This window comes from Catharus ustulatus, chromosome 9, assembly GCF_009819885.2.
Source record: "Catharus ustulatus isolate bCatUst1 chromosome 9, bCatUst1.pri.v2, whole genome shotgun sequence".
Lineage (NCBI taxonomy): Eukaryota > Metazoa > Chordata > Aves > Passeriformes > Turdidae > Catharus > Catharus ustulatus.
In genome coordinates this window covers 7,045,358-7,062,482 of record NC_046229.1, presented here as the reverse complement: position 1 = coordinate 7,062,482, position 17,125 = coordinate 7,045,358, and the positions used below count along the sequence as shown (strand labels likewise).

The 17,125-nt window shown below is 36.9% G+C and overlaps 1 protein-coding gene across 1 annotated transcript in view; it reads right to left on the bottom strand.

Annotated features, from left to right (window-relative positions):
- FAF1 (Fas associated factor 1) overlaps positions 1 to 17,125 on the bottom strand; it is a 152,078-nt gene that overhangs the window by 25,434 nt on the left and 109,519 nt on the right. The window contains exons 13-15 of the mRNA XM_033067908.1: positions 16,852 to 17,006; positions 5,164 to 5,300; positions 2,592 to 2,680 (exon numbers count right to left, since the gene is read on the bottom strand). Of these exons, the coding sequence (XP_032923799.1) occupies positions 2,592 to 2,680; positions 5,164 to 5,300; positions 16,852 to 17,006 (381 nt within the window). The remainder of the gene's footprint in view (positions 1 to 2,591; positions 2,681 to 5,163; positions 5,301 to 16,851; positions 17,007 to 17,125) is intronic.

The window sequence follows — 17,125 nt, the reverse complement described above, 5'->3', positions numbered from 1 at the left end:
GGGGAGAAAACAGCAGAAGTTACACACCAGGACAGGCATGTTGGGTTACTATGAGTACACATGTGCATCCCAATGTTTTGAAGGTATTTCTTTGGAGATTATGTAAGAAAAAGCTTAATGAAACACAACACACAAATCTAATAATTAAATCCAACTGCTAGTTAAGTGATGGTATTTTAGCACTTGATGCTAAAAGAAAATAGGCAAGAGATTTGCCCCATTAAAATGTTATGAGGCTAAACTGGTAAATTTTACCAAAACATGGATACAAAAGCACAGGACTTAGCTAAACATACTATTGTTACCAGTAGCTCGTGAGGGGGCTCATTCAGGTGAGGTAAGTTGGTAATGCTGCTCTGAGCATCCCACCTACATCCCTGCCCAGTGACAGGGAGCTACAGCCAACATCAGCTGAACACCTGGACCAGCAGCTGGAGTGGTACCAGTCCTCCTGTACCCAAATAACCATCAGAGGGCACTGCAAAACATGCTGTGCCTGACAGGATTATGCAATGGCTGTGCTGGAAGCTTTCATGTGCACGAGAATTTCAGCTGCATGAACCCACTCATCACTGACTTCATGCTGTCATTTACAAATGTTTCCAGTTCTGGTTCTCTCTCACAGACACTTCTGTTTACAGCAATGCTACACTGATGACTCCTCTCTTTAAAGCACAAAAGAATTTTCTGCTTATCTTCTTGTGGTTTTACACTGGTTTATTGTTGCTATTAAGAAAACAGTAACAGAAACCGGACTCTGTATCCTGTTTGCTATTGTAATATTTGGGAAAAACTGCACCAACTGCAGTAAGATCTTAAAAAAGAAAAGGTGTTGATGTTTGAACACTTGAAGTTGTCAAGTACAAGGCTTACAAGAAAGCTACATGTTACGTAGCTAACCACAAAAAGGCAATATTTTGTTTTCAGGCTGAAGCTCTCTATTGAGTACAGACTGCTTGTCAAATACTCCCTCTCTGGAATAGTAATATCACAAAGCAAGGTAATTTTTTTGTTATGAAAACTTCCTGCTTCAAAGGCAAAAGTGTCTGAGATCACCTTTTCAGTGTGCTTGTAATGAGTGGAGCCAAGGTGTAAGTAAATATTCTTTTTGTGTATAGAACCCATCGAGTCCAGAAAGCTGCCCCCAAAGTTTATGAAATTTTCCATCAGTTTTCTGAATGTCAAAGTGTGTTAGAAAAAGCTCCTGCTGGGGAAGAAATGTCATCAGTGCTCTCAGTGACAAAAAAACAAGACTACAGAAAACTCAGACAAAGGCAGATTTTGGAGAAATGAATAAAAATCAATTTTCCAGTCTCCCTAGATAGGTAGAGCATTTGGGGAAAGAAGCCAGGAGACAACAACCCCATGTGGGGACTGGGCTGTCACTGTCACTGCTCTTGGCCACCCAGTGAAGGACAAAGAGCAGCCCAGGACAGGAGTCAGTTCCAGGTTCTGCATCAGGTCTGGTGTCCTGCTCCTCACTCTGTTCTAATCCTATCCCTTCTAGTTTCTTCTCCTATCCCCTTGCTCTTACCTCTCTGACTTTGTTTCCCTCAACTTTTGTTTCCTTTCCTTTTTATCAGCTTTTACAGTTTTTAATTCTGAACCTGTCTTGGAGCTCATCTGTGATATCAATTTCACCTCCTTACTAAAGCATTAAAAAAACTTCTATATTCAACACACCCCTGTTAAAGTGCAATAAAAAATTCAGTTATATCAGTTATATTGTGTCATGGATTTTTGTTGTAATCCTCATATTCAAATTTGTGTTCAGTATTATGAAAATTAAAGTCAATTTCTTTACCAATGAATTACAGGTAGCATAAATAAAGAAGAAAAAATGAGTGACAGATATTGTGCAGATAATGTACCTTCATATTATAGTCAGTAAATCTTGAACTAATGAGATACAAGATTTAAATGTGAAGAATGAGTTTAGTGAATTATTGTCAATCAATGTCTATACAACAGGATAAGAATAATCTTGAATGGCAACACACCTATTATTATAAATTCCTAAGTACTTCATTACTTAAAAATGTCACTCTCAATTTATAGAGTAACAGATAAAGATCTCTCAGCTGTGTAACTCACTGTGTCTACTTCTGTGTAATTGAAACACTGGTTTTGAGAAGTCTTGTGATCATTTAGGCATTCTGCATCATTCTGAATGGTGGTTGAGTACTGGTGTACTGGTTAAAGTTGGTTTCAGCCCCCTTTTAAACAGACATATTTAAGATATATTAATCTATTTTTTTCTACTTATGACTTGGAGAGGGTCAATGGAAAAAAATTGGATAATTTTCCTTGTATGAGCACATTAAGCTCTATAATATCACTATAATGTAAACAGTCACTGGTGACTAATGCTCAGAAAAACGAAAGAAATTGAAAATAACAAGACCAAAAAGGAGGAGTTGCTCTGAGAGACCCAAATATACAAAGGAGACTTTTCCTTTTTAATTTCTGACAATGGAAGAGACTCTAAAACACAACATACCCAACTCCACTGCCTAAAGAAACGTGGTTAATTTACATCCCCAGTGATTAGTGGAAGCCAGGAGGTATCTGTAGCAACTTTCAGTGCTCACCTCATCCTTTATGTCTTCCTGCTGCTGGGCACTGAAGATCTCCATTGCAGCCATCAGCCTCATCATTAGCTCATCCACTGTTGTGTTACCTAGCAACAAAGGAAGATAGCTGAACTTCATTTCATTAAAGTTATTAAACAAAAAAGAAGTCATTTTAGAATTAATCCATAAGAAATAGCCAGACTAAAAAAAAAAAAAAAAAAAAAAAAAAAGACATGAGTAGAAAAAATGCAAATATCTCAGTAGAATGCTTTCAATTCACCTTTTTACTGAAAACTCAAAATTATTTTTACAAAGGTTGATCACAGGTTAAAATCTCAGGTGGTGCAAATCTGAACAATTGCTTTTACGCTTGCATAAATTAACTCTATTTTGTCCTTTAGTCACTGCTGTTAAAGGAAAGCAGTAGATCTGGGATTCCCTTATGTGAAATTGATTTTACAGTTTTAGAATTCCCAGGGAGACTGAAGCAACTGCTCAGTCAGGCAACAAAAGGTAGGATGTTGGCAGCAGCATCCAAGTGGATTGGTTTAAAACAATGAAAAAAAAATATAATACAATGATTGAAGGGATGTGTGTGCACATGTCATTTGGTATAACTAGCAATAAAATATCAAATAGTATATTTTCTTCAGTCTATTTACCTCTCAAAAAACTTGCAAAGCTAATGAAGTGGGGAATTATGTCATCCATGTGTGCATCATGAAATGGATCACACAATAGGAAAACAGATGCTTCCCCATGTTTTCCTTCCAGCATGCCTCCAGTCTTCATAAAGACTGAAAGATTACTTTAATTTCCTCCTAAGATGCATTTTTTTTGGTTTTTTCTTTCTAAACTGAAGACTAGACTACCCATTAAAGCCACTCATCATAGTAGTTAAAAGGCCTTAAACCATGAGAAATGGTTGAAAACTAAAGTCTTAACATCTGCCAGCTAAACAGCTGTTGGACCCCAGCAGAACAAGTACCACTAAAGAAAACAAGACTGTCCCCATAGTTTCCAACCCCAGGAAAAAAAAAATAAAAATCAAAAGCAAACTTAGACAGTCTGCATTTCAATAAACGCCACTGGGGTCTTAGGTTTCTATATAGTTGTATCTCTTCTGTCAACATGCCTTCTTGCCCAGCCCTGAAAGGCCCTCATTGTTCCCATTTCTAACATTTGCTACCTTAGCAGAAAATGTTATCCCACATGCTACAACATGCTGGACTTCAGAGACTGCCATTCATTGAGGCAGTATTGTTAAAAGATACCAGTGTCCCCATTCCTGGGAAAACAGCAAGCAGAGATTGTGTGATTTTTGTTAAGGGATAAATTTAAGCCAGGCTACAATAGGTGATCATTTTAGTTTAGTGCAAAAGATTGCAGAAAACCTGGCAAATCATTAACTTAATGCATGCAATTAAATAATCTGGATTATTTTTTAATGTAAGACTTCATTGTATTATGACTTTAAGTTGTTGCTAAAGCAGTTTAATTTAATTTAAGTCAGTGGCACCACTGACCTCAGTGGGATGGCAAAGGTTCTGAGCTGTACTGCAGAGTCAGAAAACCAAGCTACTTGTAGGACTATTTCTATGAAATAACAAAACAAAACCTATGAAACCTATGAAATAGGTTTTACAAGTTACAGGCATTCATACTATGAATTAATGTTGTGCTGTACCTTGCACTGAGGAGACAAAACCTGTGCAAAAATTAACCACTTTGTCCACAGGTAGGAACACAGCAGATTCCTCAGGAAAATTATTAATCCCAGATGCAGAAAGAAACACTAATGTTTGTCTGCAAAAGGCAGCATTTCCTGAGGCTGAATTTCCTCAGGAAAATGAGATTACAATAAAGATTGCTAGATATAAGCAATAAAAAAATGAGGGCAGTGTCATGAAGGCAAACTTGTGGAGAAAGCAGAAAAAGTGAGAGGCAGCCACTCTTTGATGTGCTCTAATTTGAAGAGTTACTGAGAGCAGCAGTCAGAGGGCAACACTCCACATCTAAGTCATCCTGCTGTCAGTGAAATCAGAGGAATGGTTACACCAGAAAGAACTGCTCATGCAAGCCAGAAAGCTTCATTTATGTGAGATTGTATTAGGATCTTAAATCCAGATCTGATGTAGGGGGTCTCAGTGCTGCAGGCAGGTCTGGAAAAAACAACTCATGTCCAAATATTAGCAACAGGAGCCCAGGTATTAACAAGGAGCTACACACAAAGAACCAACTGCATTCCAGCACTGTGCAAAAAGTGCAGCCAAGGTATTTTGGAAATCAGGAATGTATCTGGAAATAAATTTGAAAAACTAAGTGTAGCTCCTTATTTAGGAAATTAAACTTCCACTGGAAAAAAAAAATAAAAATGTAAACTACAATTCTACTACAGGCATGGCAATCCCTAACACCATGCTAATTAATACATTTATGAGCAGTAGATAATTATACCCTGGCAACTTAAAGTGTGTTTTGTGTAATAAATTAATATACTGGACATCTAGAAAGAGAAACAGTTAGCAAAGACCTCTTATAACAGTTTCAATACTCACATAAGGAATAATTGGAATATAAAGAACTGTACCTTGTATTACATTCAACACTTCATTAGATGATCGTTTTCCCATAATAATAAGGAAAAGTGGAAACTGGTCTGTCTTCTGAGTTCGAATTGTTTGGGCTACAACACTCCCAAAATGTCTAGTGCACATCGTCAGAAACCTTGTGATGGAACAGAAATAGTTAACATTGTAGAGGATTTTCTGAATTTAAGTTTAAAAAAATAATTCTGCTAAATTCAGAAGTTTAACTGCATGTCACTTACTGTTTAACATGTTCTGCATTCAGTTCTAGAGCTCTTTATCTCTTTTTATGACTAAATTATTATAATATTTACAAACAGTATAGGGTCCAGGTTGTCTAAATTAAAACAATTAACAACCGCTTGAGACAGTGATTTGTTTCATGGACAATTCCATTTCTTGTTACACTGTGTGAAGACTATAACTCAAAACTACCCCCCAAAATAATCATGCTGAATCAAGTTTAAAACTACAGAGAAACTAAGTAGAGTAACAATCTAATAAACATGGTGAAGTAAAAAAATAGTAAATTTCATACTATAGCATAATTTAATAATGAAAGATCAAGAAATTGGTTTTATCAGTCACAGAATTAAAACATGGTACTTCAGAATTGTATTTTCTTTTGTACTAGTGCCCTGCCAGTGACATACTTAGCAGTGTGGTCTAAAAAACAATAATTCTAAGCTTTTGACCAAAAAAAGCTCTTAGATATTAGCATACAGAAGTCTAACATTAGTATTCTTAACACGATCTTGAATAAATGAAAAAACTGATAAAGCTTTTCTCTTCCATTAAAGGACTGTTTGAAATTAGCATTTCTTTCAAGAGAAAAGGGTAGCTTATGATATGTTTTCAGATCTGATGGTAAAAAGTAAATGTCATAATAATAATGAATTATGAAAGACCAAATGCAAATATAGAATGCTTTAATAAGATCCAATTTAATAAAGTCTGTAAAAATAATGGACTTTTAATAACACGGGTCACAAAAGGCAAAACAGTGGAAATTCTGAGGACTAGCCACTGGTACAGGCTTATTAATTCTTAATTATGTTCATGAAAGGCAACTTAAATCGTGTGTTTTCTTATGCCTTATGATAATATTTTAGGTAACAACTACTCTGAAATGTATGCTCTAACTGAAGAGCAAAGTCCCGTTGTCACATGCATTAGAAGCCAAATCTATTTGAAAAGACAAACTGCATTAAAATGTCAAGTGCTCCAAGTAATTTCTTCTCAAAGATACTGAAAAGATTCAAAACTGTGATATATTTTTTAATCAATATATATATATATTGTGTCCAATAAAATCCTAAAAATGGATAAGTGTGACAAGCACTTATTTGAGGCACCTGAAGTACTAAAAAACCTCTCCTCAGAGAGAATTTGTCTTTGGCTGTAGTTGGATGGAAGGCAATGGGTGGGGGTGGCAAGCAAGTATTTCAAAGCCATGAGTGTTACTCCTTGATTCTCTGTATTTTTCAACTCAGAACAATCACAAAGAAAGAAGACATCAAAAAAGCTGAACAAACTCTGCTCTGCCAGGAACAGCGACACAGAGATGTAACATCTGGTGAGGATAAAACAGCATCTGTAAAGCCTGGACATAGAAACTCTTCAGATAAAGAATGGTTTTTGATGTTTTCCTTTCAAGGTGGGAAGAGGTAAGTGAAATGTTGGCCTCACAGAAGTCAGTAGTGATGTTCCACAGCAAAATGACTCATGTGAGCTCAAGGTCTCACTCCTGGAAGCAATAAAGACAGTGGACAATTGAAGAGAATTCCTGAGACTTGTGTATTAAAACTTTTAACAACACACCAGAAGAGAAGCACTCAAGTTTCATGAAAAAACAAAATATTTAACTGGAGGTGAAGAAGTGCTGTAGAGAATAATGCTAGAAAGAAAAAAACTAAAGGGACTCCTACAGTTGTACTAGTTGTACTGGTTGTACTAGTCAAAGGTGCTGGTTTGTTAATTTTTTTTTGAAGTCTAGTTTGTATTTAGTCAATCAATAGCTCAGTCCCAAAATGTGCTTTTATAGATACAGGTTTTGCATGTAGAGAATTCTGAATGAAGCATTTAAGTGTGTTAAGAAGATTTTATAACTTTTTTCTGGGAGATTAATTTTTCTATGCAGGACTTCTGGCTGACTACATAGCAGCTAAGAGGTTATGACACCCTGGGGTCCTCTGTAACCCAGGGACAGGATTCAATTCCCTGGCTTCAGCAGATGACAGCAGATGTGTGTGCCAAGCTGCTGTAAGGGCACACACACTTTTCTGGTTGAGTAGCAGCAGAACAGATGTCAGATGCCAACATCTCCCCTCATGGTGGGATTTTTCTTCATGGTGCCACTTCTAACAGCCACTGGTGCCATTGTGCTGCTCTCACCAATCTCCTCCCTTGCTGTGCTGCTGTCACAATCTGCTCAGCTCACTCACCTACCAGTGACAAGAGCAGTTTGTGCCAATTCTGGTGTAAAAGCCAGAATTTCTTGGGGGAGGAATGAGAACCAACTCTTCTTTCCAGCACTTCCAACACTGAATAACCAATGTTCAGACCACAGCTGTGATGAGAACGTTTGTGGGGGATGAAGGTGGTTATCAGTGAGTACCCTGAGGACACACAGGGACATCTCACTAACATCAAAACACATCCTTCCCCCTAGAACCCAAGTAAGACCCCACTTGTCTGCTGAACTAAAAAGTAGTAAAGCCAACAAGAATGTGGAGATGGTCAAACAATGGAATACTGAATAGGAGGCAGCAGCAATCCCCAAAACTGCCACTGCACATGTCCTGTTCACCAGTGGCCATCCAGCTCACAAAGCTGCTATTTTACTAGATGAGTAGGAGTTGAATTTTTATTAATGATTTTTCTCCCTTTTCTGCCTTTACTGATTTGGTATTTGCAGACCTTTTTACTTTCAGATTCATAACCAGAAAAAAAGGAAAAAATCTCCTTCCTCTGTGCTAATATTTTCTGTTAGAAGTGAGCAGGACCAAAACAACGTACTGCAATAACCAGTATCTTACTCTGTACATCACTTACAAGGGATTTTCTTACTTTCATCCAGACAGAACTGTGCCAGATCTCTCAGTGGCATCTCCAGAGCTGCCAAAAAAAGTGCCTGTGGAGTCTATCAAAGAGACAGATGTCTCTTCAGGGAAAAGGGTTTTCCACAGTGTTGGATTACTGTGATCTCCAACCAACACTGGAAATAGAGGAATCTGCCAGAAAGGGAGGGCAAACAGCACCCTACTGGTCCTTTTATTTTGAAATTACAAAAATATTCAAGGAAGGAGTAGGACAAAGGTAAAAAAGCACTTTATGAAGTAAAAAAGCCATTTTAAAAAATAATCTCAAAAGTTACAAGAAAAAAGTTCAGCAAGAAAAGTAACAGTTCTGGTAGGCAGCACCATTTCCTTCATGATTCAGTAGCAATGAAACCAGCAGTTACAGCTGCAGAATAAACATGGACACTGATCATGGCTTGACAAATACAGAAACAAGCTAAAAAAATTAAGAAACTATTGAAGTTTTTTTAATGTAGATTGAACAGGTCTTAATGCTTAGACACAGTTCATTCTTTAGTTAAAAGTGGTACAAAGGGAAAATTATTCTGGTGCCATGAAGATGTTGATTGGGGGAGTTGCTGATGCCTGCACAGCAATTATCTCTCCATATGCACTTCGAGACAACCTGTGTGAGGAGTTATCACCTTTGTAGCACATGAGTTTTCCAAAGAAGAATGTTATCATCTCCTACCAGAAATATGAGAGGCCTTACATTAAAATACACTCCTGGAATAGGTTTTTGGTAATTGTATTCATTTAAAAATAATTTTATTAATGTATTTAATATTACTTTAAAATAAGGTCCTAAAATGCAATTATGACAAAATAGTAGCTTTAAGAATCTACTGAAAAAAGTTTTAAATAGTATAGATTCTCAAACCCAAAGGAAATACTTATTACATCTTAAGCCTCAAGTATGTGGCATATCATAGCTCTTCATTTTAAATATGCTATGTAGCACTCAGTAGATGCTGGGGTTTAGCAATAATTTGTTTTTGTGGAAATGTGCAGCTTTTATTTTTTAATAACAAAATCGGGCACTTCTGGCCAAAGTGCTGGTCGTCAAAAGTGTTGATCTCAGAGCTCAATATTTTTTAATATCTGTAAAAAAAGCTATGATGGTAAATACTTTGGAAAAATGTAAATATTCCTTTAGTATTTCAGTTTAAATAATTTGGTAAATTAGGAACATGTCTGGTGCCCAGCTGCTGAAAGGCACAAGGCAGAGGCACTGCTTGGCTTTGAGCTGGCATGTTGTATTCTCCAATGTGAACTCGTTCGAAGCCACTCCTACTCCTGCATAGCACGGAAAGAATCTACAAAGAAATGAAGAACTGCAGAGGAGTGAAAGGAAGAACGTGGCAAAGAACTGAGGATTCTGAGCAATGAGAGTTCTCTGCATCTCCTTTACAAACCACAGTATAAGACAGCACTTCTGCCTGTTGCCCTTGGCCCTGATCCAGCAGGACTCCAGAGGAGCAGAGGAATTCAGAATCCTTCTCCTCCCATGCAGAAAAGTGGCCATCAGCATGGCCTTGAAAGACATGGACACCACCCAGCAGCCACCCTGAAACCAAATATTAACTACTCAGTGCCTCTCCTCCTCCTGACCCCCAGTTTCCTGCAGGAATCAAACTGATGATACAACCTGATAGGATGAATAGCTCTGCACATACCCCCAGATTAATCTGCCTTTTCAAGGCATCATGAATAAAATAAAAATCTCAAGCAGTCAACACAGTGGCAGAAAGAGTAACCAAACCTAAAATGTTAACTCTAGCTGGTTTATGTTAACCCAGTTACCCTGCACAAGGAAACCAATTCAGAGGAGGTTGCATCTTGCACACTGTATTGTGCTCCTGGAATGTGCAGAAGGATTCTTGGTGCTACATTTTGAATGGTTTTTGTATGTCCCAAAAAAAAAAAAAATTTGCAAGCTCTCATTGGCTTTTGCTTTTGTTACCCTCTCCCCAGCACCTTAATGTTAACAATTAAATGAACAATTAAAAATTAACAATTGTATTAGCCAATGTCTAGTGCACTTAAGGTCGAATTCTCTTCCATAAAGAGAGAACTCAGCTATCAAATGTATGGAAAAATGCATCAAAAATAAATACTAAAATATTTTAGATCTTCATAGTATTTCTAGTATTTCAGATTTTCCTTACTTTCTGTATCAACAGAAATAACAAAGTTCCAGTTATTTGTTACAGTTTTACTCATATAAATTACTGTCGTTACTTTTTATTTTTATGCACAGAAGGAAAACTTTGGAAAAGTTTCCTCCTAAAAGGAGGCCCTTTGGCACATGGTGCCCACTATGCTTCTTGGAAAGGACTTTTTAACAGAACAGAAAGACTGCACTGGAGATGTTTTTTGCTGTGTCTTCTTAGCCTACAGTCCTCAAAAAGCAGTAGCAGCAGAAAATCTAATGAGCTCTTCTAAAAGACCTATTCCATTTGAGAACACAAACTGCATGACTTTGGGCAAAAAAAGTGTGATTTATTTATGACTAGATCATTCCCAAAGCCAACCTTAAACAGCCTTTAACATTTCAGAAATGGGTTTGGAAACTAAAGTAACTTCTTTGTTGAGTATGAAGAAAACAATTATGAATATTAAATATGCAAGATTTCTGATTGTTTTTAATAATAATTATATAATGTGCAAAATCAACATAAGACTCATCAAAATGTTAATGTAAAAATAACATTTTTGTATTAGGTATTTACATTTTTAAAAGAGTAAAAGCTGAAGTCCTGAATAGGCATATTAAAATAATCTCAGTCCCCATAACACAGAGTTACTGCCTTACCCACATTGGTAGGGTCATAACTCAAACACAAGGAGCAGCAGACACAAGGCATGTTTTAAAGATGTATACAGCAGCCTAAATCAAATTATCTGGGTATCATCTTCAGGATCCACATGCTAAACATCAATTCAGATGTTAAAAAGTATGATTTTATCCACTTCTTTATGCAAAAGTAAAGCCTGTATGGGTGGGTTATCTACCTCTTCCTAAAACATGGAAGATCTGACTGCTATGTTAAAAGGTTCAACCAGATTAGATAAATACTTCACAACCCCATTCAGTCTAAACTACAGCCCTCTAAACCCACAAGATGCACTTTCACCATCACCTATCATGCACTGTATGATTTCCTAAGGAATTTCCAAGGCTTGCCACAGGTAGATTTAATATACAGATTTAATAACAGCCTAGGGTTTTTAGTTACTTTACAGATGCTGGTAAAGTGGGAGAAGCTACAAGCACATTAGAAGTCAGAGAATTCAGATTAATCTTCACAAGTCAAAGAATCATCCTGACAAGTAAAATACAATTCTTTTAGGTCAATGAGAGTCTCCAAACTGGAGGAAAATACAGTAGAAGAGCCAAGCAATAAAAGAATACAACCAGATCCTTCCTCAAAAGAGTCCAACAAATCTGTCTTGACCCCTGTTCTGCCTTCACCTCTTTTGCGCAGGACACAAAAAAGTTTTATTTTTTTACCTCTTCTGTTCAACAAGCTTAACCAACTAGTTGTAGTTTGAGTACAGTGGGACAGAACATTCTTTGAGGTTTTGTTTTAGAGCGGGGACTAAAAACACCTGCTATCAGTTTAATTAATTCCTTGGGTTTAATAGCTATTTTTCTCAGATGACCTTAAAACATTGCTGAAGGCATATAAAGTGATGCACTGAAAGCCTTGATAACATCAGAGAGGCTGCTTTCTATTTATAGTTGGATATTATAGACATCCATATCTTCCTAATCACGACCAGATCAAAATGCATTCTCTGCTGATTTTTAGTTTTCCAAATTTGGACATTTTTAGATTACTAACATGAAATTACCTTGAAGCACATAAATATTTAAGCAGGGATAGTTTACCTTTTCTGGTGGGTGTATAATAAACAGTTTAACCATCATCTATATACAGGCTGTTTTGTTCTCCATCTAAAGAGACAATCACCTTTTATCCTTTTCCTTTTTTTTCTCCGTTTTAGTGCTATTAGGAAACTATTCACAAGTGCAACCCTGGACAATACTACGCAGTAATTATGACTAAATGACAAAGAGATGCGAACAATTACCGAGTCCATTTTGAAACCCTACACTAATAAAGTCATTAGATGCTGCCCTTGCCATGAGCCTTCTAAAAGCTTCTGAAGTTACAAGAACACATGGCATTGTTGGTCAGGACAATTGCTGCTGGCAGAATGCAAACCTTGAGTTAAACCATGCTGCAAATTGATCTTGACATTCTGTTAAGACCGCCACTAAAATCAAAAGCAAAGGAGAAAAGGAGAAAATGAGCGGGTGGGATGTAATCATGGAACAGAAGGGTTCCCTCCTCACCTTCTTTCCTCTTCCTCCTCAAAACAAACCACACAGAAAACTACAAACTCGCCTGGTGTTTGAGAACCTTTATTTTTAAAACATTAATTAGACTTCTGACCTGTTTTTATTGACTGGCACTGTATTGCTATTAAAGTGAATTAAATAAAAAATTGCAGAATACAATAGAAAAGGTTTTCACACTGCTCTGTGAAACCTGTTAAGGATTTAGTGCCTAAAGAACATGTCCAACAGTTTTGCAAGCAATATATACAGAATCTGTGGTCACTCCTAAAGAGGCAGTGAGAAATTAACTCACCTCCTCCCACTCTCACAGACCCCACACCTGCAATATATTTGCTGAAGGATCAAATGGGATTGGGGAGCTGGAGTAATATGGTCAACTGGTCTTCATCCAGGCATGCATCATTCAGTAGGTTAGAATTAAGGGTCAGCAACTGTGAATATGGCTAATCACTTGATGACTGAAATTGCAGGTGAAGACAACCTGCTGCTGAGAAGCACTTCAGTGAATTAACTCTTTCCTAAGCTTAAGCAAAGTGAAAACCTATCATTTGAACATTAAAACTAACAAGTACCTGTCATCAGAGCAAACCTGGCAACAGCTTGAAATACAGTCCCCAAGGGCAATGATATCAAAAGCTAAAAAGCTGCTCCAGATTTTTGAGTCACCATCTTATGGTTTTGGCTTTGCTTGGCAAACACTATGTGTGCTGGAAAGCTCTTAATATGATGCATTATCTGTGTTTGTAAATGCTGTGTGTACAAATATAAGGGTGTGTGTGTGTGTATATCACAATACATCTTTCCTGGATACAAACATATCAATGCACATTAATGAATTAACAAAACCAGTTAGGCATGTGTTTGCATAAACATATACAACTCTCATGCACACAATTGTATTAGAACAATGGTATTGACTCGATTCTTTGAAGTCAAAAAGCACCAGAACTAGAGCTGTTCACGTCTGGCTCTCCTGTTTATCTACCCCAGAATCCCTCTGGAAGCCTGAGGAATTGCTCAGCCCAAGTGATGGCCCAAGGTGTGTGCTGGGACAAATGGCAGGGCCAGAGCTGCCAGCAGATTGCCAACAGGAAAGACCACAAGAATATTTCAAAGAGTGGCTCCCTAAATTGAAGTCTAAACTACAGGAGATAAAAATTTCATGTATGTTCCTTAACAGTATTATAATAAGCACCACATTATTTTCCTAAATGAAGGCTGCTTATTTTATTTTCCCTTTATTATAATTTTATTATGATTAATGAAAAAATTCATAATTACAGAAGTTACTCAAAGTAACAGCTCCCTTCATTGCAAGCCTGATGTCAGAGGAAATTAAAACCCATGGAAGCTGAAACAAAACTTCCCCTTAACTGTATTAACTAGACTTTGCCTTCATTTTGATAAGGCTGCAGAAAGAAATTTTTTAGTATCTGACTCCCAAAGCTGTGATGTTTATGCTCTTGCACTACTGCTGGCAATGCTCACACAGCATTTTACTCCTACCTACAGACTCTTTTCAGTCTGTTGGAATGAATATTGAAAATAGAGAGATTCAAGAAATGTGCTATTGTACAGTAATGCAGGTTTTAAAGCACATTTCTGTATCAGTGTCAGCCCAGCAACACATTAAAAATTGGGGAAAACAACAAGATTTTGGAGCTGGTTCTGTTTTACAGTGTTCAGGATGGACCCTCATTTCATTAATGAGGAAATTGGAAGCAACTATTAGGTCTAATTTTGGAATAGAATGACATCCATGGATCAGAACATTCAGAAGATTTTTTTGGCTTATACAGGGAAAGTCTTTATACCTGTTTAAATGTATTCATGCCATTGCACAGTACTGAAACCATGCCTTTTACTGCTGACATTGAGGTGTGCCTGCTGACTGCTGTAAATCAAGGGGCCTGATTCCTCTGCTGTCCCACCCTGGCTTTTCCAGCATTTTTACAATTCCATTGTAAGGGTATAAATGAGCTGCTCTTGGGCTACACCAGCAGGCAAAACCCAGCTCCTCCTGTTGTTGCTGTTGTCTTCTCACCATTCAAATAAAAAGCTACATTTAACAGTGTTCACAGGGACACAGAATGGGCTCCCAGACCACTGTGTCACATGGAGGGTAGTGACTGAACAGAGGGACTGACTATTTATTTATGGGAATGCTCACAGTGCATTGGCACTTCCCAAAGGGGGAAGGAAGCATCATGCCCCCTCTGAAGAAATCCCAGTCTAAGGAGCAAGATGTGACACTAAACACAACTGAGAAATTATTCTAATTCCAGCCAGCATGCCTTGTTTACCCCTTACTATTTTTTGACCTCACTGTTAATATGACAGTTTCTTTGTTGCTGTTAACAGAAAGCAAAAAATTGAAGGCTTAAAAACCCTATCGTCCAGCACAATCAGGGACTAAGTTCATTGAGAGCAGCTATAAAGCCTTAAACAAGCCCTTTATTTTGTGTTTTAAGAAGTGTCATAAGGAGTTAATAGGACACAGCTGTACAGGCTCTTTCTAACAAGCAGCTTCTGTCGCTTTGGTCACCACAGGTGTCTGTGTAACCTGCAAACTCTTATTACTAGTGTATCAAAGTTGTGCTACTTAATAGATTTCTTTAGTAAAACACAACAAAGCAATTACATGGCTGTTGATCGTTAGTCATAAAAAACCCCTCAAACACAGTTTTTCAAAAGAAACTACACTGCAATTTTTTGTCATTGTAAAATAAAAGAAACTAGAGAATTAAATAGAAAAGCAGACAATAGAACAGCAGGTAGTCAACTGAACTTAGCCACTACAGATGGTTTAGAAATAGTGTTTCCTTCTACACCAACTTGTGGGATAAAAGAAAAGGAGGAGGCTCCTTACTGCCCATGAATGGCAAAACCAAAAGACTTAAGCAACTTTCCAGTCTATGTATTTGGTCCCATGAAAGAACCTAGATGTTTCTTTTTCCTCTCTTACTTTTTTTCTCTTTCAGAAACTTTTAATCTGTTTATGCAACTGCTTTTTTCCATAACCTTTTACACTTCTCTAGAATAACTTAAACCAGAAACATTGCTGCTGATCCCTCTAATGACAAAATGCAGAAGGTCAAGTGAGGAATTCCTGAGAAACACAAGTGTCATTTAAAAAGCACATTAGAAAAAGAGACTGTTCTATTCTCCAAGGTCACCTCAGTAAAGAAATATTAACTATAATTTACATAATAAAGACTAGAAATGCATAAATGCTCTATTCTAATAATCCACAAGAGAAAGAAACATAAATGCATAATTTTTTTGTTCAATAACCACTGGAATTGTGTAAAGAAGTGGCAATCTTATTCTGGGCCAAATGACTGTTCAGTCTTTCAGTGAGAAATTAATATAACTCTAACTATAGTAATACCTATAGGATGTTATGGTGGTAAGACATGATGAGTCATCTTCTGGGTAAATAAAGCTTATGAAATCAGGTCCAGATTAGAGAACCAAACACGATTTCTACATGTTATAATAATAATAAAAATAATAAAACTATTTTCAATATAACATGATCAATTGATAAATAATTAAAGGAGAGACTTTATTATAACACCAAGAAAATTTGTTGGTAATCTACAAAAGTTGTAGGGGGTGGAATCTTTAATTTCTTTAGTCATCAGCAAAATTATGGTTTCTCTAAGACATAAGATAGTTTTTATTATATTAAAACCTTTACTATATTAAAAACCCAAATATCTGAACATTCCCAAAGAAATGTTCTGTAAGAACACTCTAGCTCAAAAAAGTTCATATGATCTGCAAATATTTACCATTTTGCGTAATCTGTTCTTAACACTAATTTATCACATGAATGTTATTTTAAAATAAGATTTTCATTAACTATAATAGTTATTACCCCAGACAGCTCTCATGCAGTTACACCAACATACACACAGTTAATGCCATGTAATATCATGGCACTGCAATGCATAACTGTGAAGGCACATGTTTGAATATGGAATCATGTTTGAAAATAAACTGAAAAAAAATAAATTCTTCAACTACTTTTTCCTGCACAGGAATAAGAAGTTACTTTGTGATGAACACAAGGTCAGCCAATCCTCAATGAATGTCAGCCAGCACAGCTTCATTGATCAGCTGAGAATGAGCAAGAAGTTTTAGCTAAATAGATATTAAGCATCAAAAGATTTGATAGCAGAGATCAGAACCTTCCCTGAGAAAAGCTGCCCCACTCAGAGCCCAAAGAGTCTTACCTTGCTCTGTTTGCTTCTTTTGTCATGTCCCATGCCCAGGTTATGAAGTTCTGACTCAGGTAGGAGACAATAGATTCAGCACAAAGCATTTGTGAGCAGAAGACGTTGGTTAGTACACTTTCATCATGGTGGAGGTAGATAGCAAGAAGCTTTCTCTGGAAAAAATGTGACAAGAGATGAGTGAAAAGTTCCTCAAGCAATTTAGCAATTTAAATTTGTTGCTGCAGATCTGTGTATTAGTACCTATGATGGGGTTCATCAAGGGTGACAAGTA